Raw genomic sequence first — 24815 nt, forward strand, 5'->3', positions numbered from 1 at the left:
TAGATGGCAATGTGATCGCAAAGATTGCTGGCAGTGGGGAAGAGAAAGGGGAGGAAAAGCAGACCCCAAGACAGGAAGAGTGGGTTAGGGCACGTGGCAGGGCAAGTGGTTACGTGATCACGGAAATAAATGGTCATCGTGAACACTGTGGCAGTATGGAAATGTTTGTAATGCATGGATGAGTTGAAAATGCAGAATACACAGTGCTATGTGTACAATTACAACTATGTAGAAATATGCTTGAAGACAGAGACCAAAAGGACTCAGAAAAGTGAAAACAGTTGTGCTAGGAAGGCAGGAATGTGGGTAAAATAGATACATATTTGAGTTTTGTTAAATGATATTATGATGAATGCACTAACATTAAGTAAAAATCAAACAGGAACCGTAGGGCAGCAGGGGTGGGATGACAAATACAGACCACGCCTTGGCAACATCAACCCCAGTTCATCACATCCCTCTTTTCCTCCCCCTCCTTCTCCCCCAAACCTTCCCCTACTGGGAGAGTTAAGGAAAGGAAGAAGGCAGCTGGTTTGAGTGGTGAAGCTCAGAGAAACCCAAAGGAAGTCAAAGGGATGAGTCTGGGCCCACTTGAACTCGGCCAGAAGGCCCGCGTCAGGAGGCACAAAGACGACTTTTCTTTTTTGACCATGCCACGTGGCATGCGGGAATCTTAGTTCCTGGACCAGGGATTGAACCCGAGCCCCCTGCAGTGGAAGCTCAGAGTCTTAACCACTGGACCGCCAGGAAGTCCCAAAGAAGACATTTAAAATGGCAGCGTTCTTGTAATACAGAAAAGCCAGAAATGACCAAGTATCCACTGACGGTGGAACTGATAAACAGGCTGTGGTACAACAAAGCACTTCACGGCACTGAAATAAACCAGATGTAAATATCAACAGGGATAAATCTCAAAAACATAATGTTTAGTGAGAAAAGCAAGCTGCATTATGATATTACAGCATGTCAGCACTTAAGTACACTTCTAGAAACACACCCAGCACGACTATACATTACTCACGGATTCAGAGACTCAGTGAACTTCTGAAAACAGATGAGGAATATTCACAGTGAAGGGCTGATAGTGTCACCGCTCTCCCCCGCTGGGGAGAAAGAAGGGGCAAGGCTCCACGGAGGAGTAAAGGGAGCCCCACTTGGTCTGTGTTTAATGCTCCCATTCGTTGATAAATACCTCAGGCAGAGATGTCAGTTCTAGGTGGTGGCCACATGGGTGTTTGTTACATTATTCTTTGTCCTTTCCTGTTTTTCCTTTTTTTATGTTTTCAGAATGAAACAAGACGAGCAGAGAAGAGCACTGAGGCTGCTCTGTAGGCCCTAAGACAGCCCCCAGCCGCCCTCCCCAGGCCCAGGGGGCCCGCTCCACAGAGCCTGCGCCAGCCCACAAAAAACACCAGCGTGGGCCCCTCGCCCTCTACTCATTGAAAAACACAATGGCTGAATGTTTCGTTTCTATAGAAAATAAAGAGACTCTGCCTCAAGTCCATTTTGTGAAAGGAGCAGGGAAGAGGGCAAAGGAAGGGAAAGAGAGAGGAGAAGGGCGGGAAATGGATGAGAAAGGCAGGGAAAGGGGAAAAGGAGAAGAAAAAGCCAGAGGATAAGGCTAAGGAATAAGAGGGCAACAGAGAAACAGAAGATAAATAGATCCCGGGAGAGCGACGGGCCTCACACAACTGCCTCCCGGTCTTCCCTGCTGCTCTCCTGGTGGCAGGGCCTCCGTCCACCCTGGGCCCTGTCGCTGGCCCCAGAGGCGGGGGCGGGGGTGGGGAGGAGAGGAACAAAGCCAGCGAGGGCCTCTAACCCAGGAGAGAAGGGGCTCGGAGCCTCCCTGCGCAGAACATGGTATTCTCCAACAGCCTGCATTAGAGAATTGCTAATGGGATCTGCCTTTTGCCAAGTGCGTCTAAACCCTTTCCTTAGAAAGGCATTTGTCAGCAGCTTATAGGGCTACAAATTCCCCAGTCTGCACAAAGCGCTGGGAGGAGGGAGGCCAACCCAGCTACTCCCCAAGGCAAAGGAAGTGGATGGAGGCCACATGCCAGGCTTTGGTGAACTCAAGCGGCCCCATGAAGACTGCGAGCTAACACGGCCCGGGCTCAGGCCAGAGCACCCGAGGGACCAGCAACCAGCCTGGGAGCAGATGCCTCCTCAAGGCCTGCAGCAGGTCCTACCATCTCTGAAAGGGGTGACTGGAGGACACAGCCTCAAGACCCAGACTCTCCCACCACCATCTGGATGGACACCTGAACGAAGGGGCAGCATCTTATGCAAGGCCTCCTCGGGATGCTGGAAGATACTCAGAATCCGGGGGCGCTCTGAGCCCAGCTCCCAGGATGCTCGGAGGATTCCAGGTTCTTCTGCATTGCCCATTTTCACCCAAGCCTGTCCAGGTGACACAGAGCGGCTCTGCCCTCATGGGCCTCAAGATGGTCTGATGAAGTCATTTGCGCGCTATAAGGCCCAAAGACAGGCCAGGTGGAGGTGGCTCAGCTTGGGTGCGGGCAGGGGAAGGTACCTCATACTGCTCTCTGAAAGCACCCTCATCGAAACGTTCAGGAAGAGACAGAAAGTGGGGTGAGAGACCAGGACACAGAGTCAAGCAGGGAGCATGAGCTCTCGCAGATAGAGCCCTGCGGGATTTGCAGAAGACCAGAGAGCTGGTGGAACCCTCCACTGACTCTGCATATGCATGGAGTGTATGTACGTGCACATCGTGATACTGTAACATGGTGAGGCGTATGTATTTGGCCTTCATCCCCAGCTCCTGGCACAGAGCTCCTAAAACCCCTATAATTTCCTGAATGATTGGGGTGATAGGAACATCTTTTGTTATAATATTTGGTCTTAGTCCCAGATCCTGACGCAAGAGCTTCCAAGACTGTTGGAATGGAAGTGGTAAGAGTGAGTGTCTTTTTGGATGCTCGCGAGATGACGGGTCTAGGTCGCCAGAGAGACGTGGTTAGAAGGTTGGAACATTCAGCTCCACACCCTTGACCTCAAGAGCTGGGGAAGGGAGAAGGGCTGGAGGTTGAGTTAATCACCAATGGCCAATGATTTAACCACTCATGCCTACATAGTGAGACCTCCATAAAGGCCCCAAAATGATGGGGTTCAGAGAGCTTCCAGGTTGGTGAACATGTGGAGGTGCTGGGAGGGCGGTACCTGGAGAGGACATGGGAGCCCTATTTGAGCAAGAAAGAAGAAAGGGGATGGAGAGACACACAGACATTCTGAGTTACGGACATGAGGCTGTAAAAGATGCTTCGTGGTGGAGAGGAGGGAGACTGAGGGAATTCAGGAGAGCCGGCCATACGCCCACCAAAGCAGGTCTGCTGAGGAGAGAGACACTCACCCAGGGGAGGAGTCTGGGCCATGGGAGATGCCGACAGGGAGGAAAGTGATGGCCCCGGGACCTCGGAACCCCGCCCCCTCGAACAGGCTGTGGATCTCCTCGACCTTATATTTTGGTAGTCAAACGCACTGGGATGCTGACTGGTAAGATCAATGGAAATGCTGCCAAAGAACTTACTAACGACTAATGCACCGGGGAACCCAAAACATGCCATGAAGCTGAAGCAGCCTGTGAGGCTGGAAGGAGGCAGAGGCCGCCTGGGCCACCTGCCCTAGAGCCCAAGGGAGCAGCCTCCCTCTCTCCCCACAGGTAGGCCTGTCGTGAGCCACAGCCTGAGGTCTGGCTACAGTGGGAGCTCAGTGAGTCCATCAGAAATATCAGAGGATGACATGCCTCTGGGATTTCTCTTCTAGTCTAGTTTACACGTCACTACTGTACTGATCTCCCCTTAATCAAATTTTTCAAAAAGCTCCAAAGCCCAAAGTTCAAGGACCACAGCCTGGTGCTCAAGGCCTTCTGTGATGTGGCATCACCAGCCTTATTACCCAGTCTGCCCTACAGTACACCACGGACATCCTACTCTGGCCTTTGCCCTGGAATAAACCCTCTACCTAAATCCCATCCATTCTGTAAGGCCCTGCTCTAGAGTCACCTCCTCCAGGAAGCCTTCTGGGCTCAAGAGCTCCAAGCCAGAGTCTCGTGTGAATTCAGACTATTCCACCGTCTGCCCTTCATTAAACGCTGCCTTGAAAAGGATCCTGTGTGACTCTTCCACACTCTCGATTCACCGTGCTTTAGTGCATCTCTGGCTTCACAGGGCCAGAGGCGGACAGACAGATCAGGGTCAGCCGGCAATGCCTGCAGGCTGCTTGCAGGAATGACTCCTAAGGCTTAGCCAAAGGGGTCAGTGATCAAGTGAGCAGCTGGCAGAAAACACTGTGCCAGGGGGAGAACCCAAGAGTGAGGCAGCAGGAGGTAGAGAGCTGGGAACGCAGGCTGGTCCAAGCTGAGGAGGGACTAGTACAGATGGCAGGGAGTGTACACCGTGGAGCCAGCAGACAAGGAGCAGCGGGACGGGCCAGGTGCAGGGCTGGGCTGCAGAGGACACTCGCCGGCCAGAGCTGGGTTCTTTTGTGTGGCTGCCCGGCCGCTGCTTGCCTGGGCACAGGGCCTCTCCAGATCAGCTTTCTGACTCTCAGCTGAGGGCTCCTTGAAGTCTGGGAACCACATATGTACTCATCCTCACACTGCCAGGCCTTAAGAGACTGAGCCAAATGAATGCATCTCTGAAAACTCTCCATTCTCTTCCTGCTCATTTGTGGTCACCCGCATCCTGGCTGTCTGGGCCACACCTAGCAACCACGGCTCCTACTGCTGTAATATTTACATGTCGATAGCTGGAGAATCCACAAGGAGAGTTCCCTTCTCTGCTCTCTGAAGGCAGACAGAAAACAATCAGTTTAATTTTTTTTCCTTTTTTGTTTTTTTGGCCACACCATGCAGCATGCGGGATCTTAAGTTCCCCAACCAGGGATCGAACCCACACCGCCTAAAGTGCAAGTGCGGAGTCTGAACCACTGGACCGCCAGGGAAGTCCCGCGATCAATTTAATTTTTTCGTGCCCTGCCAATGTCTGACAGAAGGGTACCTTCTAGCCTCAGCCGTGTGCCCAGAACTTGTGCGGAATCTTGCAGGGTTTGTGATTTCTCCTTAGGAGACTGCTATTCTGTGCCTACCCCACCAACAAGGGCCCCAAGAAGCATCTCACAGAGCACAGGGAGGGTAGAAACCCCCACCCTCAAACTGGCTCTGCATGATATAGACTGTCCTTTGGTAATTTATTACTTTCAGGTGACCTCAGGGCCTTAGCATCGACCACTAGAATATGACCTGCACCTCACTGGCCTCCACCCCCAAGAAAGGGCAACTCCCTTCCTCAGAGAGGAAAAGGCTGTGCTTCACTGAGGACGTGTGTTTGGAAAGAAGATGCCCCCATATGGAGAGGCTGCCTGACTGAGCAGAGTGGCCAAGTGAAGCCCAGCACCCGCTCTGCTCTCGGGGACAAGTTCAGTCTTCTGAGCCCTTGTACAAAGTGACACCTATTTGACCAACGCTTTTTAGTTCTTCAGAAGATATCATCCTACTGTAGTTATTTCCCAATGTAAATCCCATCTTGCCCACTCAAGGGCAGCCCTGGGACACCCTTCTGGTTTCTTATTCCCCACCAAGCTCAGTGTACAGTATTGGTGGTTAGCTGGAGCTCAAGAAATAGAATCCTATGCATTTAAATCTACTCCAGCTTTTTTCCAAAAAGGATTTGAGGCTGCTTAAAAAGTGCATGATATAATCCAATAAAAAACTGATGAAAACATCCCACTGACAGGAAAACAAGGAAGGAAGAGAAAACCAAGCTAGGGTCAAGGGCACGCAGAGAAATGGTCAGCTTTGTAAAACTGCTAAAGGTGGCTCCAAATTCAGCTCTGAGTTTTCTAGGGGCTAAAGCAAGGAAAGAACTGTGGTCTGCGATGAAATCCAAAGTATACGGAAGATGAAAGAAAAAACCACAAATGCACCTCCAACTGCAAAAGAAGTTCAGTTTTTGCTGGGTGCTAGAGGGTAATTTCCTGAACATGAATTCCTGCAAGTGGGATTCTGAAATTAAAGGTTTTATAGATTTTTAAGGCCTCTGGTGTACACTGCCAATTTCTCTCCTTGAAACGTTGTCCTGATTTAGATTCCCACTAGCAGTCTGCTCTCTTTCCTATACTGGGGATTATCTTTTTTTGGCAAGTAGAGTTCTTTGCAAATGTGATAGACACAAATTCAGTGTTTTAATCTGTAAATCATGAATGAAAATTATTCTGAATATTTTTCTTATCCATTCTGACAATATGCATCAGGTGAATTGCCCACCTCATATCTTGTACATATTTTCAACTAAATTGTTTGTCTCTCTCTCTTTTTGGACTGGTATCTGGAAAGAGCTCTTTTTCTATGAAGGATATAGATTCTTTGCCACATGTGTTATTAATACTGTTAGTTGCCTTTCTGTTAGTAAGCTTTTTGACATCGAAAAGTTTATCTTTTTTAGGTTGTAAAATCAAATATTTCCCTTTTTTCCCCTAAGTCAGTCAGTTAAATATTAAGTGCCTACTCTGTATCCAACAGTGAAACTGCCCAGTTTTACTGAAAAAAGTTAGGTTAAGTAACTTGCTCAAGGTCAGTCAGCAGTAGGGGGGTAAACCCTCAGCAAATACTTGTTGAATGAATGAATAAGTGAATTGAGAGACATGAAGTTTTACTTATCCCCACCAAGTGGCAATTCAACCCTCTGTTTAGTACGACTGGCCTAGGATCATCACTTTTCTCAAGCAATACTGCTCCTACCCCAAGGCACACATGCTTTAAGGCTCTCTGCAAGCAGAGTGCTGGAAGGAAATACTCCTGGGCCATCTCCTTTAAATTAACCAACTTGGTACCCGTCCTTCTGGACCAGTAAACCACGTCATGTCTCTCCACTTCTGCTTGGAAAGAAAACTGCTTTCATCTTTTTTATTAGTAGGAGGCATAAGGCTCCCAAATTCTCAAAGGATGAACAGACCCAGACTTAATGCCCAAAGTGTGGTCCCTGGACCAGCGGCAGTGGCATCACCTGGGGGCTTTTGCTAGAAATGCAGGATCTCAGCCACACCCCAGAACCACTGAATCCGAATCAGCATTTTCACAAGATCCCCAGGGAATTCTTATGCACATTTGAAACTGAGAATCACCAATTTTAAATGAAATATTAATTTTTTGGAACTAGCTCCTAACAAAGCCAAATGCTTACTCTAAATGGTGAAGAAAAAAGGTTAAAGAACCTGATGAGTTCCCCCACAAGCTGTGGAGTTGGTGGGTAGATCTTGATTTGTCTTTTTTTTTTCCACTTCCTATAAACCAAGACACTGAGAACTCAAATATTAGCTGTTATCTGTCTAGGGTTGACCAGGATCTGGTACCACTGATACAAAGACAATGAATTTAACTCTAAATAGGCCACCAAGAAAAAACCTGGCTGGGTGAAGGCTGGGAAGGAGGTATTCACATAATAAAGAATAAAAACACAGATTGTCTCACTAGTAATCATTATTTCTGAAAAACACCATGATTAGTACTTCAAGTCCAAGTTTTCAACACTCTCAGGAAATCAATTTTCTTGCCTAAAAGGCAATAAATACCCCCTCAGCCGTCACTGTGACACTTCAGGAATGTGCGAAGTATGGGATTTGCATTATCCTATTAACGCTCCCAGCGACTCTTTGTGGCAGATATATCATCCACAGTTTACAGATGAGGAAACCGAGGCTCAAGGAGCTTGACTAACAGAACCAAAGGTCACCCTCAGGTCTGTTTGACAGAAAGAACCTTGGGATAGGGTTTTGGCCGAGTCATTGGGCAGCTGTTCTCCATAGCCCAACCACATTAGAACCCACTAGGCCGGGTGGTGAGAAGTAGCTGTCTCACTGGGACAAGCATTTTCAAAAAAAAAAAAAAAAAAATGGCTTTAATGAGGGATAATCTACATACCTTAAAATCCACCGCATCTTTTTAAGATGCTAAAGAATGTGAACATTCATGGAAATAAAGATGTTCTTTTCCCTCTAGAAGGAAAGCCAAAGAGGTGGTGAGCCCAGACAAGCGAGCAGGATTCCAAGGAACCCACAAGTCGGGCACACCTACCTTGGATTCCATACAGCCGGTTGAGGCGCGACCTCCGGGCCTCGTCGGTGTAGGGAACTGCGAGCCACGGCATCTCACTGAAGTACTGTTTGAATGAGTCCTCTGACCTACAGAGACACACACAGGGAGACAAAGCCCTATTACCCCACAAGGCACCACCACTGGGTCCTCCCCACCTTCCACCAAGTCGTGCCCAGGGCCCTACAGATGCCGGGGCTTCTAATCATCGTGCTCCTCGGACACCAGGCCGGAGGACACTGTCCTACCCATTCCAGCGCACACCCCAAAGCAAAGCTCCACACAACAGGTGGACGCCAAACTGAAATGCCAGGCTGCTTCAACATCCCGCTTCTCTGCACCCTACACATTCAGCTCACGCTTAACTTCTCCTTTTTCAACACTGACAGGTCTTACTTTTATGAGGAGTCTAGATGTTCAGACACCACATTCCCCACCATGTTTGTAATCTGTGCACATAACAGTGATGCGTACAGGACACTTAACCAAGCGTATACCTACGACTCCATGTCTAAGAAACTCTAGGAGTGATAAATCTAATCAAGGGATAGAAAGCAGATCCGGGGATCTGTGGGGCTGGGATTTGGGGGTGAGGATTAACTGAGAAGAGGCACGAGGGATTCTTTTAATTGATGGGAATGTTCTACATCTTCACTGTGATGGTGACACAGGTACATACATTAGTGAAAATACATTGAACTGGACACCCAGAATGTATGAATTTCATTGTATGAAAATCGTACTTCAATAAAGCTGACTTTTTTATTATTTACTTATTTATTTTGGCTGCGCCACGGGGCTTGCAGGATCTTGGTTCCCTGACCAGGGATCAAACCCGCACCCTCGGCAGTGAAAGCGCGGAGTCCTAACCACTGGACCGCCAGGGAATTCCCAAGTTGATGTTGTTTAAGGCTTTAACAAAGTGACTCCTCCCTGTGGCATGCCTTCAGGCTTGCCGCACTCCATGCGGGGTGGGGGGGGGCCCCCCGCGGTGTAGTGGGGTGGGGCCCACGGGCCAATAAACTGAGGACAGCATCATGCAGACATCAAGGGTACGACAGTGGACACAAGGCCCTCCGTGTGTTGCCATCTCAGAGACCCTTCTGTGAACAGAACACCTGGTGGCTCAGTCTGAACTGGGGCTGGAGTTTTGAGATGAAGGAAGGTCACTGATGAGTAAAGCCGGCAAGAGGGCGAGAAACAGAGGCGACTGAGGCTAAAAGGCCCTGACGTACTCCAGGAAGAATGTCTGTTCTTGTTTTGAGGAGAGCCCCTAGAAAAAGCACGTGGCCAGAGCTCAGAGAAATGACTGCAGAGCCCACTAGGATAGGTGCCACATTCCATTAGTCTCCGGCTCTTTTCTTTCCATCCTCCCCCCTCCACATCCTTTCACCACCATCCACAAAGCTGAACTAATCAGAAAAAAATGCGTGCTAATCTCAAATGCCCCAGGCCAGAATTGGGATGTCCCTTAATAATGACAGCAAGGACGGGTTTTTCTTGGCTCCCCTTCAGACAATTACGTGAGTAAATATGAAATGTATCTGTCCCTCCGATAATCATCCCAGATATGTCTTCCCTGATGCCTATCCCCCAAGCTCTAAGCTTAAAGAGGCGAGATGTGTATGGCAAGAGACATCCACCTAGAGAAAAGGGGAGATGCACCGCCACTCTCTCCAGCACGCGTTACCTGTCTGCACTAACAAAGATGATCTCGAATTTCTGGCCTGCCTCCTTGATCTTCCGGTAGGATTCCACCAGGACCCGGGTGAGGCTTCGGCAGGGTGGACACTGGAAGACATGAGTGGGATCCTGCAGCCTCACGTCGCGCCTTCGCCTTCCCAATTCCCAGCCACCTGCCCGTAGAGGCCAGGTCAGCAACACCCAAGCAGGATTCGGATCGCGTTTCCAGTTTATGGAAGAGGCAGAAACAAACGTGCCTCTCGTGATGGCGCGTATCCAGCACAGGCCCTGCCCCATCCACGTGGGTGCCAGCAGGCAGCAGTTAAAACGAGCTCCCGCGGGGCCCATGAGGAGCCTCGTCAGAATGGGTTAGGAGGACTCCTCTTTTTATTTATTTGTTTTTTAGGGGGAAGGACTACCCTTTTAGGCCAGTCCAAAGAAGTCGTTTTCTTGCTGCTAATATCGTTCATCACAATAAGCACTTGCAGCATGCCAGCAATGCATTGGGCACAGGAGAAGGCAAGAATGCCGGGAAATGACACCTGAGCAGTCACACCTCCAGAAGCCAACCCCAGCTGGGGTTGGTGGTGACATCACTGCTCCCTTCTGTCTGGACTAAAGAGGGACCAAACACTCACCCAGTGTGCAGAGAAATAGACTCCCACGTGAGACCCCTCCAGGCTGCTGCTCTCCAGGGACTGCCCATTATTTCTAAGCAAGGGCCCTGCAATGACTTCCCTGAAGGGTTTAGGCCCCCAAGGGAATTCCAAACCTGAAACAGGCAACAGATAGCGAGAATGTTAAGACTCTTCCTCGTGGCCTCTGACCCAAAAGGCCTCAGGGCTGCAGAGCATGACAACTTTATCACCAAACAGTATTTTTTAACATATCCGTAGAATCCGCAGCTAAAGCAGGAATAAAAGCAGGACTCATCCGCGGCAGAGCCCTACCTACCTTCAAGGCAATGGTTCCTGAACCTGGATGACCACAGGACCCATCTCCTGGGGGGCTTTTGAAAAGTACAGAAGCCCAGGTCACCCCCCACCCCCAGTCTCAGGATTCAGGGGCAAGGCTGAAGATGCATGTCCAAAACAAAGCAAAACGACTCCCCGAGTAATTGTGATGATGGGACAGTTGGGAAATCACTGCCTTGGGTATTAACTGTGAGTTTCTTCGATTCCACCTCTGGACTCTCAGTGGCTCTCAACTCTGCATTTTAGAATCAGCTGGGGAACTGTAAAATTCCCCACCCCCAAAGATTCTGATTCAGCCAGTCTGGGTTGGGGCCCAGGGAACCAAGTGAGATGAGAATTTCAGTCTACTGAAAGGAAAGCGTAAAACCACTCAACCCAGATGGTCGACATTCTGGTGACACGTAAGCCCCAGGCAGGAAGAGCAAATGATATGCTCCCCCCCTCAACAGAACAGTGTTTTCTCACAGGGTGGTCCAGGGACCACTGCCTCAAAATCGCCTGGGGCGGGTGGAGGATGGGAGGGAGAAAGAAGCACAGCCTGGCTGAAAAAGCAGGTGGCCAAGCCCACCCTGAAACAAATGGATCCAAAATTCTCTGGGGGTGGAGGCGGGGAAGCTGGGTTTCTAACAAGTTTCAGAGTGGAGTGTGTGTGTGTGTGTTTACATTTCAGAAAGTAAAGACTTGGTTCTACCTGCCCTGGTTTTTACTGAGGACAATTCTTTGAAGCAGGTGAAATTTTTACTGGGAAAATTTGTGACCCGGGTTGAATCCTCCAATTGGATCAGTAAGTGAGGGACAGAAGAACTTGTAACACTTCTATGACTTTTATGACTCCAGTGCACAGGGTTGGGGGGCGGGGGTTGAGAGAAGGAGAGAAACAGGCCCTGGACAGCCTCTGAGCAGGGTGATGAGAGCCACCCAGGCACAGCCAGCCACCCGGCCAGTCAGCAAGACCAAGGCTTAGGACTTGAGCAGCCCCAAGAACTGAGGGGCCCCCACCGCCAGGCCAGCAGAGTAATGCAGAGATTGCGACTTTGCTACGGTAAAATTTTAATGAGAAAAAACCCCGAAACCACACAGCCTGCCTCTGATTGTGAAGGTGAGAGCTGCCGTTGAAACAGCACTAGGAGTCGGAATCTGGGCTCAAGCCGCTTCTCAATGGCCTCCTCAGCCCTCAAAGCTAAACTTCCTTTTTCAGATTCCATCTCCGCTGGCCCATGAACTAAAGCCCCCACGAGGGACATTCTGATCTCCGTAAAAATCTTAACCATGACCTGGAGAATACTGTAATTTCATCAAGACAATATTCTCTAGCCAAATAAACCCACACTCATCTATTTCCTTTATACACTCTCTACCAACAGGGAGGAGGGCAGGGCAGGGGGGTAGAGCAGGGAGTATGGGTGGACAAAGCAAGGTCTTACCCTCTGGGTCATCGCGGATCACCAGCAGCCCATTCCTGCACACGACCTTCCCGGTGGTGGCGTCTAAGAATATTAGTGATGGAATGTTGGAAATTCGATATTTGTTCCAAAGTTTAAGCTATAAGAAGAAAAGTAAAAGAAGGTGGTTAAATCCAAACCAGATTAATTGCAGAGTTCTTCGGAGCCTCCTGGGCCTCAGGGGTAGACAGGCTGGAAAACACGAAAGTACAGATGAAATGAATTACTGATTGAAAGCAGGGCTGGCTGGGCAAAAGGGGCAAGAGAAGCTACAATCCCACTTGTCCCTGTGGCCTGAGACAGTGGAGCGGACCCCAAGTCAGAGCCACACCCAGGCTCAAGTCGCAGCAGAGGCCGACGGAGAACCACACTCGCCCTGGGTGAGCTTTTCTCTCCTACCTCCCCCATGGGCACTGTCTCTAAGAAGCATGAACATGAAGATGGATCCGGCATCTTTCAGATACAGTCAGACCTCCACCAGGTGGTTAAGGCAGGAAGGGAGGCTTTTTATTGGTGCCTCTCCACCCTATCAGCAGGCAGGTGTTCGGCCGTGTCCCCTTGGCCCCAAGGGAGAAGGGACAAGGGCATTCCACAGATGACCAAGAGTTAAAATCGGCCCCTCTCCCCACTTCACCGGGTCCATGCACCGAAATATCGGTAGTCGCTCTACGTGTGTGCCACTCAGCCTGCAGACACTGGGGAAGCACGGTCCTCAGCCAGCCCCAGCCCTCATTTCCCTGTGCCACTTAAAACAATCCCCAGTCCTTGGCAGGTGCCTGCAGTCAGCTGTGCCAGCTGTCAGAGGGCCAGGGTCTGAGAGCCGAGGCTGAGAAAGTGTGAAGGCGACAGCCCAGGGCTAGGAGCCGAGTGTGTGCCGGCTCCTCTGTAAGCTCCTGGCCGTCTGGGTGGTGCTGGTCAGGTGGGCTGCTGAGAGCTCTGGAACTCAACTGCCAAGGCCAGAAAGTGACGTAAAGAAATGAAATGTTGAACTACCAATGCACCTCCAGAAAAGAAAGAAACGAGGGGAGATTGCAGGATGGCCCACTGGTGATTCAGCTGTGAGCCTCCCTTCCGGGGGCCTGGGGCCCAGACAGGAGGGGCTGGCCCTGTGGGCACTGGCACAATAGGGTATGGAGGTGTCGAGGGAAACAGGCATCAGAAATCCAGCTGCATAAAGCAGAGGAAAAGGCATGGGTGGCTGTGACCATTGTTTTTAACTCAGTCCCAAGCAGCCAGGGAGTTGGGCAGTGTATGTGCCAAGAAATGTGAGGCCTACCCAGCCTATGGAGACCTGGGTCTTGGCAGGAAGGGTTGCGGGACCCCACCTCTAACTGGGTGGGCCCCCCTTAGTGCTGCATGTTTTTCCCAGTCTCACGTTTCCATTGGGCTCCCCAAACCGGCCAGGACCTCAGATCAAGGGTGACTCTGCCCATCAAGTTTCCGGTGACCAATTTTGCACTATTCCCAAGAAACCCGATACAGGATTCAGATTAAACATTCTTAAGAGATTCAACAACAAAACAAGACCATCCTACCAGTGGGATTAGCTTTACAAGTTTGCTGGTACCAGGATCCAGCCAGGTTAAAAAAATAAAAAAAAAGTTGGGGTGGTGGGGGATTAAGTTATCAGATTTTCCTGATTTCAAAAGTAACTACTGGGGGGGAAAAGTAACTATTGGGAAAAATGGGAAACATAGCAAACCACAAAAACTGAGATAAAAATAACCCATGACTCATCACTTATGAAAGCTTAGACAATTTTATATTCCACCAATGGCAAATGAGAGCACCCGTTTCCTGGTACTCTCACCAACATTATCACTACCATTAGTTTTCCCAATTTGATAGGACAAAATGATGCTCATCTTTGTTGCTTATCATTCTTTTACTTACTGATGTTTAGGAGATACACATCTATCTCACTGTTATAAATACACTGTTTTTCCCAAGATATTTTTTTACAAGTGGTAAGTGCTGCAATTCATTGAACAGATATTAACTGAGCACCTACTATGTGCCAGCCCAAGGGACAAGAAAGAACAAGGCAGATGACGTGGCTGCCTTTGCAGAGCTTCTATTCTAGTGGGAGAGACAGACAATATAAGCAAGAATATATAGAGAAAAATAATTTCAGGCACTTGTAAGCAATAAAAAGAAGCCAGAGCAGGGTAAGAGCGAAGGCACACTGGGGGGAGTGGTACACGTTTTAGTGAGTGCTCTGGAAGGCATCTTTGAAGAAATGGCATCTGAGCACAGATAATGACATGAAACAAGTCACGTGCACATGGGGGGAGGCTGAATGGGAAAGGTGATAGTGGACGCAGCCAGACAGTCAGGGAGGGGAGCCACGATGAGGTCAGAAGGGCAGCCGTGGACCAGATCTTCAAGGCCCTGTAGACGTGTAAAAATAACGGAATTTTATTCTAAGCGTACAGTCAGACCTCCATATCCACAGGTCCCGCATCTGCAGATTCAACCAAGCGCAGATCAAAAATATTCGGGGGAGGGCTTCGCTAGTGGCACAGTGGTTGAGAGTCCGCCTGCCGATGCAGGGGACATGGGTTCGTGCCCCGGTCCGGGAAGATCCCACATGCCGCGGAGCGGCTGGGCCCGTGAGCCATGGCTGCTGAGCCTGCGCGTCTGGAGCCTGTGCTCCGCAACGGGAGAGGCCACAACAGTGAGAGGCCCGTGTACCACAAAAAAAATAAAAATATTCGGGGGAAAAAAAAATCAAGGAAGTTCTAAAATGCAAGGCTTGAATTTGCCAAGCGCAGGCAACTATTTACATAGCGTTTACATTGTAGGTATAACTATTTATGTTATATGTACACTGTATTAGGTATTGTAAGCACTCTAGAAAAGATCTGAAGTGTACAGGAGGATGTGTATAGGTGAGATGCAAATATCGTGCGATTTTATATAAGGGACTTGAGCATCCACGGATTTTGGTATCTGTGAGGATCCTAGAGTCTTGGATGACCAGGTGAGGTCATCCAAGGAGAAGACACGGCTACAGAGGAAAAGGGACCCCAGGGGAGAGCCGGGTACCACCCACAGCAGGCTGAGGAGTGATGAGTGACACAGGAAAACAGGGAGACTCCAGTGTCCCAATAGGCAGGTGAGCAAAGTGTTTTGGAGAGGACAGTGTAGGCCACTGTGTCAAATGCCCTGAGATGTTGAATAAGATGAGGACAGAGAACTGACCAGTGGATGTGGCACCAATGGTCACATATGACCTTGATGGGGTCGGGGAGGAGTCAGCGCAGGGGTGAAGCTGACAGACACACTGGAATGAAGAGGGAAGGAGGGGGCACAGCTCTGTCCAGCACACATGCCTACAATGGGCCTGGGACCCAGACAAGTCCAAGTCGTCCCGACAACACGTGAAACATCAAGAGGAGAATAACACAAAGAAGAAACGTTATAAAAAGAGGAGAAAATAGCAGATAAGGAGCTGAGGTAGTGACTATAGGCAACTCTCTTTAAGAGTTTTGCTGTAAAGGAAGCAAAGAAATGGGATTGTAGCTGGAAAAATGAGGTCAGATGATGAGGTCAGAGGGAGGATATTTTAAAGATGGGAGACACTGTAATATATGCAACTGGGAATAATACAGAAGAGAAAGAAGAAAACTGATGAAAAGGAAAAGTGTAGAAGCAAAGTCCTTGAATAGGCAAAAAGGTGGGATCCAGGTCACAAATGGAAAGATGGAATTGTAAAAACAGCTAATTTTTAAATACACAGTCATTCCTCAGTATCCACAGGGGACTGGTTCCAAGACCTGCCGCAGGTACCAAAATCTTGGAATGCTCAAGGTGGCCCGCCATATTCTCGGTTCCACATCTGCAGATTCAACCAGCCACAGACAGTGCAGTACTATAGTATTTACTATGGAAAAAACACACCAAAACTGTGTATAAGTGACCCACACAGTTAAAACCCATGTTGTTCAAGGGTCAACTATACACATTTCAAAGTAGTTTTTTAGTCTGAATAAAAAATCATGCCATTTGTAAATAAAAACAACTTCATCTTATTTTTTCAATATTTATATTACTTATTTCCTTTTCTTGTAGAACTATTCTGGCTGGAATTTCCAGAACAATATTAAGTAGCGAGCATCCTTATCTTCTACCTGACTGTAGTGGATATCTGTAATATTTTACTATCATATGTAATATTAGCCATTGCGTTGAGACAGATATCCTTTAACATGTTCAACAAAACAGTCTTGAATATTATCCAGCCTGAAAAAGGAAGGGTATGCTACAATAAGGATGAACATTGTGGACATATGCTAAGTGAAATAAGCCTGTCACTGAAAGACAAATACTGTATGATTCCACTTAAATGAGGTACTTAGAGTAGTCAAAATCATAAAGACAGAAATTGTAATGGTAGTTGTCAGGGGGTGGGGGGATGGGAGAAAGAGTTACTATTCAATGGGTGTAGAGTTTCAGTTTTACAAAGATGAAAAGAGTTATGGGGATAGATGGTGGTGATGGTTGCACAACAATATGCATGAATATATTTAATACCACTGCAATGTACACTTAAAAATAGTTAAGATGGTAAATTTTATGTATGTCTATCTTACCACAATTTTTAAAAAATAGCCTTCCTTAACACTTTGAACAAAAGTTTTATCAGGAAAAGGGCTTCCCTGGTGGCACGGTGGTTGGGAGTCCGCCTGCCCATGCGGGGGTCCCGGGTTCGAGTTCTGGTCCGGGAGGATCCTGCATGCCACAGAGCAACCAGGCACGTGCACCACGGCTTCTGAGCCTGCACTCTAGAGCCCAAGAGCCACAACTACTGAGCCCGCGTACCACAGCTACTGAGGCCTGCGCGCCTGGAGCCCGTGCTCCGCAACAAGAGTGGTCCCTGCTCACCGCGGCTGGAGAGGGCCCGCGCACAGCAGCGAAGACCCAGCGCAGCCAAGGGTAAATAAATAAATAAAACAATGGATCTATTAAAAACAAAAAAAAAGTTTTATCAGGAATGGATGGTTACTTTAAGGTTATTCTTTTGACTTGTTGTGGTATATTTCATTAGTAACCACTCTACGGTTAAACCATCCTTGCCTTCATAGAAGAAATCTTCCCTGGTCACGTGTATTGTTAAGGGATCACTATAATCCTATCTCCCCAGGGACCTGGGACTCCCACAAGCAAATGGCATCTTGTAACAACAAGCTTTTTGGTAGCTAGTCTTTTTCCTAAAGGAAACTGCAGCCTGTGAGCTTTAAATATAAAGATGGCAGATGTAATGTGATTGTAATAGAGCGGTTTGAATGTAGGCACCCATACTATACTTGAAACATAAGCATGTGATTGGCTCTTGGCTAGATATTTTTCGAGGAATGGTGGCTTATGGTACCTGGGCAACATAGCCCCTAAATGCTGGGCCACTTATGGTATCTGGGCAACATAGCCCCTAAATGCTGGGCCACTCAGTGTGAGTCAGGACCATCCCCCAGCTGATGTCATAAAAGGAGGACCTGAGAATGAGGCCTGCTTAGTGTAGTACCTTTTAAGACTCTAAAAATAAAGGTGCTGTCCCCTCCCCCATAACAGATAAGGAAGAATTCAATTTTTTCTGGGTCCCTCATGTAAGCAGAAGGACTATAACACCCTCCCCTTGTCCTACCTCAGATCATCACAGATATTTCTTTTTTCCCAATATCCTCCTTAGAGAGGGAAGAAACTGTAGCCCCTATGACCCTTATCTTCCTCCCTCCCTAGAGAGCCTCCCCTTTCTTTCCCCCTGGATCTCAAGGAAGACAGGAGGTCATGGCTGTGTTTTGTCCATTGTTGTTAGACCTTGTTTCCAAGTAAAGGCCCACTGGGTTAGTGGGAAAAAATTATGTTTCTAGACTCACATCTGACGCTGAAAAGTTGATCCTTCTGTAGACGAACATATCATGGCCTAATTTTATATGATAGTGATTTATTTAGGAAGTTATATCATTCATCAGTGATTTATAGATTTGCTTGGGACTATCCATCTCAGGTTTTAGCATCCCGATTACTCTGCTCTGAAACTGCAGAAGGCATAAGAATGATCATTCCAGCCATGTCAATTTATGTTAGAAAAGTCACACAGGTCCGCTTTGACGATTCTTTTATGCCAACTGGAGATGAGCTTAAAGAAATGATCACCAAGATTCACCTCTGTGCCTTTAAGTGTGGCTGACACAACCATGTCTATTTATGTTAGAAAAGTCACACAGGTCCGCTTTGACGATTCTTTTATGCCAACTGGAGATGAGCTTAAACAAATGATCACCAAGATTCACTTCTGTGCCTTTAAGTGTGGCTGACATCTCAAGTCCACTAAAGGTTTTCAAAAAGGCGTCTTAAAACATTGGTTTCATAACCATTTTGGGGTCACAGACACTTTTGATGATAAAAGCTACATATAGATCCTTTCCCCAGAGGAAAATACACATGCACAAAAAAGTCTGTGTGTAATTTCATAGAGTTCGTGATTTCTTTGAAGCCAGATTATTGAACCTGACTCCAAGAGGTCTATGGATCCCAGAAAAAGACCCCCTTCTTTTAAGAGTGCACTTTAGTACATGGCTTAACCTTGATTCAACTGGGAGAACTATGATATGGCCCCATCTTTACTCTTGTCATGAAAAATCTAATAAAAATCAGCATTTACCTAAACTCGACGATGATGCAATGGTGAAGAGTGGGAGGTTAAAATCTCACTATACGCAGCCTCCATCTTCCCAAACTTATTCAGAGCTGGGTACCGCCGGTGGTCTCCAATTCATCCCTTTGCCTTCAGGATGGTGAAGATCAGAACCACCTGGGACAGAGCACTAATGCTGCTTATTTTTTAAGGATCCCTAGGAAATGAGCTCATAGTCTTTCCTGGTATGATATTAGAGCATTTAACCAGAGTCAGGCGCATAAGTGCTTCTACATTATCTCAAAGCTCTTCTTGGGAGGAAATAACGGTGGTGGAGGAAGCAAATGGGCTTCGGAGGGCCTGGGTTTCCATCCTGGCCCTGACATCTCAGTAGATGTCAGTAGGTGACACGGTACCAGACCTTGGGCAGGTCACGCGGGCTGGCCTAGCACGGTCATACCCACATCGCAGGATGCATACGGAACTTAAACGACGTAACGTTGTGTGGAGACACTCTGAAAACTAAAGCATTACACACATGAGACACATTATTAATATCTGAATCAAATTTATGCTTACTTCCCCCTTGTCTTGTCAGCATCCTTTTCAAAAAATGTTTTCCTGTCAACTCTATTTTAAAGTTAATCAATCAACTGCCTAGGCTGCATATAAAGCTCAGAAAACAGGGATTTCCTTCTGTAGCAAGTGGTCTTTTTGCCATAAGCACCTTCTACAAAACACGTACATATTCGGGGCCCAGTTTAATGTGGTCCGTTTGCCTTCCCCCCCCCACTTTCTTCCTCCCACCTCCCATTTTGGATTTCCAGATTTTAAAGAGGCGTCTGGATTTTTTTTCTTAAACTGACCCTGGATTTTGCTTTTCTCTCTTTTTAAGAGAACTCTGACCTCACGTCTGATTCTGGCTTGGAAGTGTGAAATACCATACAGTCTGCTACCAAGGAGCGTAGGAGGGAGAGGGGCCATGCCAGGCGGTTCCCATTCCAGCACCTGAAACTGGGAGGTGGATTGAAGGCAGGAGCTCCTTCCAGGTCACCAGGACAAAAAAGGCTAACGGCTACTGAACAGGTTCGTTAGAAGGGCCATGCTGACAGGCACTGCTGCAGGTGGGAGAGACCCGGTAACTTTTATTTACATCCAATGCCTGCTCTCGCTCAAGTGACCATCCTGGCACAACGTCCACCCAGAGTTCATTTTGATGCCACGTCCCACCTCCTTTCATAGCTACCCAGAGGCCAGGCAACTCCGAGAGAATGCGTCCCAGCAAACACCCAAAGCCTAGAATACAGAAGGCAAGGCAGCAAAGATGAAATAGACAAAAAAAGAGGAGACAATATTAGCTAGACTTGGCCAAAAGCAAAAAGGATGACAAACCGGGCTACCGGGTTACTTAAAAGTTCCCATTCCTCAGCCTGGTGGCAGGTTCTCGTTAGCGATCCCAAGGCTGCTGTAGGAGCCGTCATCCCAGGAGTGCCGACCAGAAATGCTTGTACAGTGACCCACCGAACAATGAAGCAAATATCCAAAGGGATGGGATTGGGGACTGGTAAACTGTAAAAATGCAGACTCTAAAGCTGAGCTAAGCGGAAACCCTGGTGGGATTAGTCAGCACCCACACATGCCACAGGGAAATTCAACCCGGCAATTTCTGAGAAGCCCCAGCTCCTGAGGGTGACACAGAATCTGCCTCTCATTCTGAGGACCGGGTCTTGCACTTGACTGGGGGTCTAAGTTTTTAATTTCTCAACAGCTGCTGAAAATCTGTGGGATCAAGCCAAAGCTGACATAGATGTAGGATTAATCAGCCAGCTCCTTGGCAAGGTTAGCCGGAACCTTCTCAGGCAGACCTTACTCCAGCCCTTCCACCGAAGGCTAACCACGGTCAACACCATCCTTTCTGGAAGCAGCGTGTGAAAACAGATCTTCAAAAGTGTCCCTACCCTTTCTAACCAAACATGACCAAAGCCCATGATATATGCAGTGTGAGAGGGAAATCCCCCCGTCCCACTGTCCAATGTCAAGGCGGTATATACACGCACTAGAGGTTACTCAGCACAGGTTCTGGAGCCCAGGTCTAACTCCGCTCAGGCCACTTATTAGTTGGTGACCTCAGGCAAGCTACCTAACTCCTCTCTTAGTTTTCTCACTTGCAAAATGGAGATAACAGTACCTACACCTCACTGGGCTGTTGTCAAGATTAGATGTGTCATATAATGTGCTTAGAATAGGGCCTGACCCAGGTTAGGTACTATATAAGTGTTAGCTGCTATTATTATTTTGTTGTTGTTGTTATCCCAGAACCATTCTAAATGCTCCAGCAGGCCCTTGTCCTCATATCCCCAGAGTTAAGACCAAGCCTTGCTTCTGAGGCAGGATTCCCAGTGTGTGATTTGGCCTGAGACTCCAATTTTCAGGCCTGGTACAGCGGTTGGCCAAGTACAGTGCTTGTGGCACATGTTATGTGTTCAGTAAATGATGGTGAGCAAATGGAGGAATGACAATGAAAGGAAGGAAGGGAGAGAGGAAACACGGTCGACGGGTCAGCCAGACTAGATGCCCAGCTACACAATCAAGTTCAGCCGTTTAAAGGGCTTCTTGATGACCAAGACTCTTCCTTGTTCCTTGGCAGACTTGGGGGCCCAGAAAGCTTTTTAAACTGCAGAATAAATTACCCAAAACAAGTGCTGGTGGAATTAAAGCTCTTATCCCTTTATCTAACAGTGTCTCTGATCCCTTCCCTTCCCCAGCTCTCCTCTGTCTGGAGGCAACACAGAGAATGGGCCAGTGAGATCAAGGAAGAGGAACGAGTGGACTGGGCCGGGCTGATCGGAACCTGCACCAGCTTATGAGAAATCAAAGCCCTCCCAGGGGAGCAGCTCTGAAACTAGATTAACAATCAATTTCCCCTTCACTACAGCTGTTTTAGAAAGAGGACCTGTGCCCTAAGGGTCGTTGAGCCTGAGGTTTACAAAATAACATGTCCTCGCTGTTTCCTGCAGACAAAGGCACCAGGCCTGAAATACACCACACGCTCTCCTTCTGGGTCCATCTCTGCTACTCCAGGCTGCAGTAAAAGAAAAAGACAAGACTAGGTAGGAGGGATGTTATAAATTTACTCTTCATTTCCCCAAATCTCAGAATAGTAAGTTTTCTAGCTGATTTACAGCTGACCTAGCCGGGCTGCGCAATCCAGCAGAGATGCAGCAGGTGTGATTCACTGACAGCAATAATCGAAGTGCCACAGGGGACATGAAGGGTGTGAGACACCAGGCCTGCCTTCAGGAGCCTTACGGTTTAGAAGTGCAAAATGGTAAACATGGTCAATGTTATATCTATTTTACCACACGCACAGAAGTGGAGCTATAACTACTTCTGTGCAGGCATAACACGCGGTAACTGCCAGGAAAACTGAGCAGAAAGGGCCAGAAGGAAGCCTGGCTCCATCTTAGTTCAATGAACGTGCCAGGAACGGCTCTGTGTGTTCAATCAAACACGCTTACTGTTTCAAACATCCTCCATAAAACCACTGTGATTCCATGCAGGGGCAGCCCCAAGAAGCAACAGCAGCTCAGGGCTGAGTGTGGTCCTTGTCGGTCACTCAAATCTTTAGTCAGTACTTCTATCAGAAGGCAGTATAGGTAAAATGGTTAAGAACATGGTTCTGGAGCAGACTGCCTGGGTTCAAATCGCAACTCTGCTACATCCCCGCTGGGTGACGTGGGGCAAGTTACTTCACTTCTCTGAGCCTCTATTTCCTCATGAGTAAAGTGAGGATAATAACAATACCTGCTCCACGTTGTTGTTGCTAGAATGAACTGGATTACTATACGTATAAGGCTTAGAACACTGCCCGGTACACAGTAAGTGTTCGATAAATGTCAGAAATGATGATGAGGCCTGAAGAGGACACTGCCATTTCTCCTTGACCCTAAGTGGAGAAATGCGCTGACCCCTCTAACCCCCATCAAGCATCCATGTCAGCTGCAGGTTACATTCTGGCGGAGGCGGGGATGTGGGAAATGACTTCTTAGGCCTTGTGCAATGTGGGACACCTGCAGACACAGGAACCAGGCCAGGAGACAAGCCTACGGAGTAAGTGCTGGGTACTCCCCGCCTGGTGCTGCGGGGACTTGTTAAGCTCTTAAGAGCCTCACTTTGCTCTGCAAGGTATTCTTTTACAACAGGAGCCACTCTGCCGCTAGTATGAGGTGGAGGATCTGATACGCTGCTTCTTCCTTTTATCTCTTTATCCGAGAGACGTCTGTCCTTGTCAGCAGCCAGCCTTCCAGCACACACCTCACTGGCTGACAGCAAGCTCTGCTTCTGTCTTCACTTGTGGCTCCGAAGTACTGTCAAAGCCCTGCCGGTTCCCAGCATGAGGGGCGCGTACTATGCTTCTATTAGGTCCAACACAGAACCACCACTGCCCCTTCATCCTTCCTCCGAGCAGACTGCTGTGTTCTGGGGGCCTCCAGATCCTCACTGCATGAACGCGGGAGGGAAGCACACGTAGCCGCTGAGAGCACAGGCTCTGGGGGCAGATGGCCTGGAATCCTGGCTCTGCCCCTCAGGCAAATTAACACAGCAGCCCCCCAGCCTCACTTTCTTCAATGACAAAATGGTCCCATGGTACCTACTGGGTTGGCCAAGAAGTTCGGGTTTTTCCATAAGATGTGACGGAAAAAAGCCGAATGAACTTTTTGGCCAGCCCAATACTTCCTAAGGTTACCATGAGGATAAATAAGACATATGACGTGCTTAGTAAACACTCACATGAGAACGCTTCTAATGTGTGTCCTTCCAGAGTCTATGGGTAGAGAATACGATGAAGTCTCTTGATGAAAGGCCATCTAGGGCAATGGGCCCTGCACATAATCAAACTGCAAGGGCACTTACTAAGCAGTGTTTGAAAAATGGTGACCAGGACATCACAGGGCCACTGGCCCCTGCCAGGGCTGGGACCCAGAATAATCCACACAAATAAATACAGAAGAGATTACAAGAGGCCTCCTGCCAGAAGGTAAGCAGATGGGCTCTGATGAAGGAAGGGAGAGCAGAGGAGGATCTGCTTCCCCAGCAGCGGCTCTGGGAGGGGCAAAAGCTCCCCTTCTTCGTGGAAATGCAGATACTTTCCAGACCAGCATCCAGTCCACGGATGCTCCTTCCTGCTAACAGGGGTGCGGCAGAACAACTAAGAAATGGCCACTAATTCTAACCACGACCACCTGAGACGAAAGGGACGGATGGTGTCCATGCTAGTGGACACGAGAAGCTTGAACATTAAAAAGTGGTGTTTCATGTGGCTAGGAGGCCTGGGCCTGGCTGCCAGCACTGGCAGTGGGCTGCAGCTTTGCGACTCTGGTGACAAAGCCACAGTGGGTTCCTATGAACGCAGCTGCATCCCGTCTGCAACCAGCAGTCCAGAAGGAGCCGACATGTTCTAAGACACGGAGGCCACGGCCTCCGTCCGCTTTCCCTCCTTCCTTCCTGGGAGTCACTCACCAGGCAACTTTGCTACTAAAGGTCCTTTCAGAAAACTGCACCTTCGGACTGGCTTCAATCAGCAACAAGAAAAAATTAATGAGATAAGAAATAATGCCCACAAATACAAAGACAAAAAACGTAAATGTTTTCTTCTTACCCTTTCAAAAGTGCTAAAATGCAAAATATTTCTTAATCCCTCACCTCGGGCTTGGAGAGTCCTGTTCTCCGAATATTTGGAACCTGGTCCCATTTGCAACTCCAATTAAAGAGGTTCGTTGACTGTGCCACACAACTTCCTGTCCTAATGAGTCAACAGGCCAGGAGATGAGCAGTTGCTGGGATCACAAAGGGACATATGGCTGCCAAGTTCTTTCTGGCCGTCACCAAAGACAGAGGAGAGGCTGCTCTGTTTCCCTGTGCTGCAGTTTTCACAAGCTGACAGAGGGATTTCCTAGAGGCCCATCTGGTAT

General features: G+C 48.3%; 1 protein-coding gene across 2 annotated transcripts in view; it reads right to left on the minus strand.

Moving 5' to 3' along the window:
• Nucleotides 1–24815, minus strand: part of NXN (nucleoredoxin) — a 141218-nt gene that overhangs the window by 10648 nt on the left and 105755 nt on the right. For both annotated transcript variants that reach the window (XM_067714651.1, XM_067714650.1), the window contains exons 2-5: nucleotides 12189–12306; nucleotides 10429–10562; nucleotides 9798–9898; nucleotides 8090–8196 (exon numbers count right to left, since the gene is read on the minus strand). In XM_067714651.1, the coding sequence (XP_067570752.1) occupies nucleotides 8090–8196; nucleotides 9798–9898; nucleotides 10429–10562; nucleotides 12189–12306 (460 nt within the window). The remainder of the gene's footprint in view (nucleotides 1–8089; nucleotides 8197–9797; nucleotides 9899–10428; nucleotides 10563–12188; nucleotides 12307–24815) is intronic.

Source organism: Pseudorca crassidens, chromosome 19, assembly GCF_039906515.1.
Source record: "Pseudorca crassidens isolate mPseCra1 chromosome 19, mPseCra1.hap1, whole genome shotgun sequence".
Classification (NCBI taxonomy): domain Eukaryota; kingdom Metazoa; phylum Chordata; class Mammalia; order Artiodactyla; family Delphinidae; genus Pseudorca; species Pseudorca crassidens.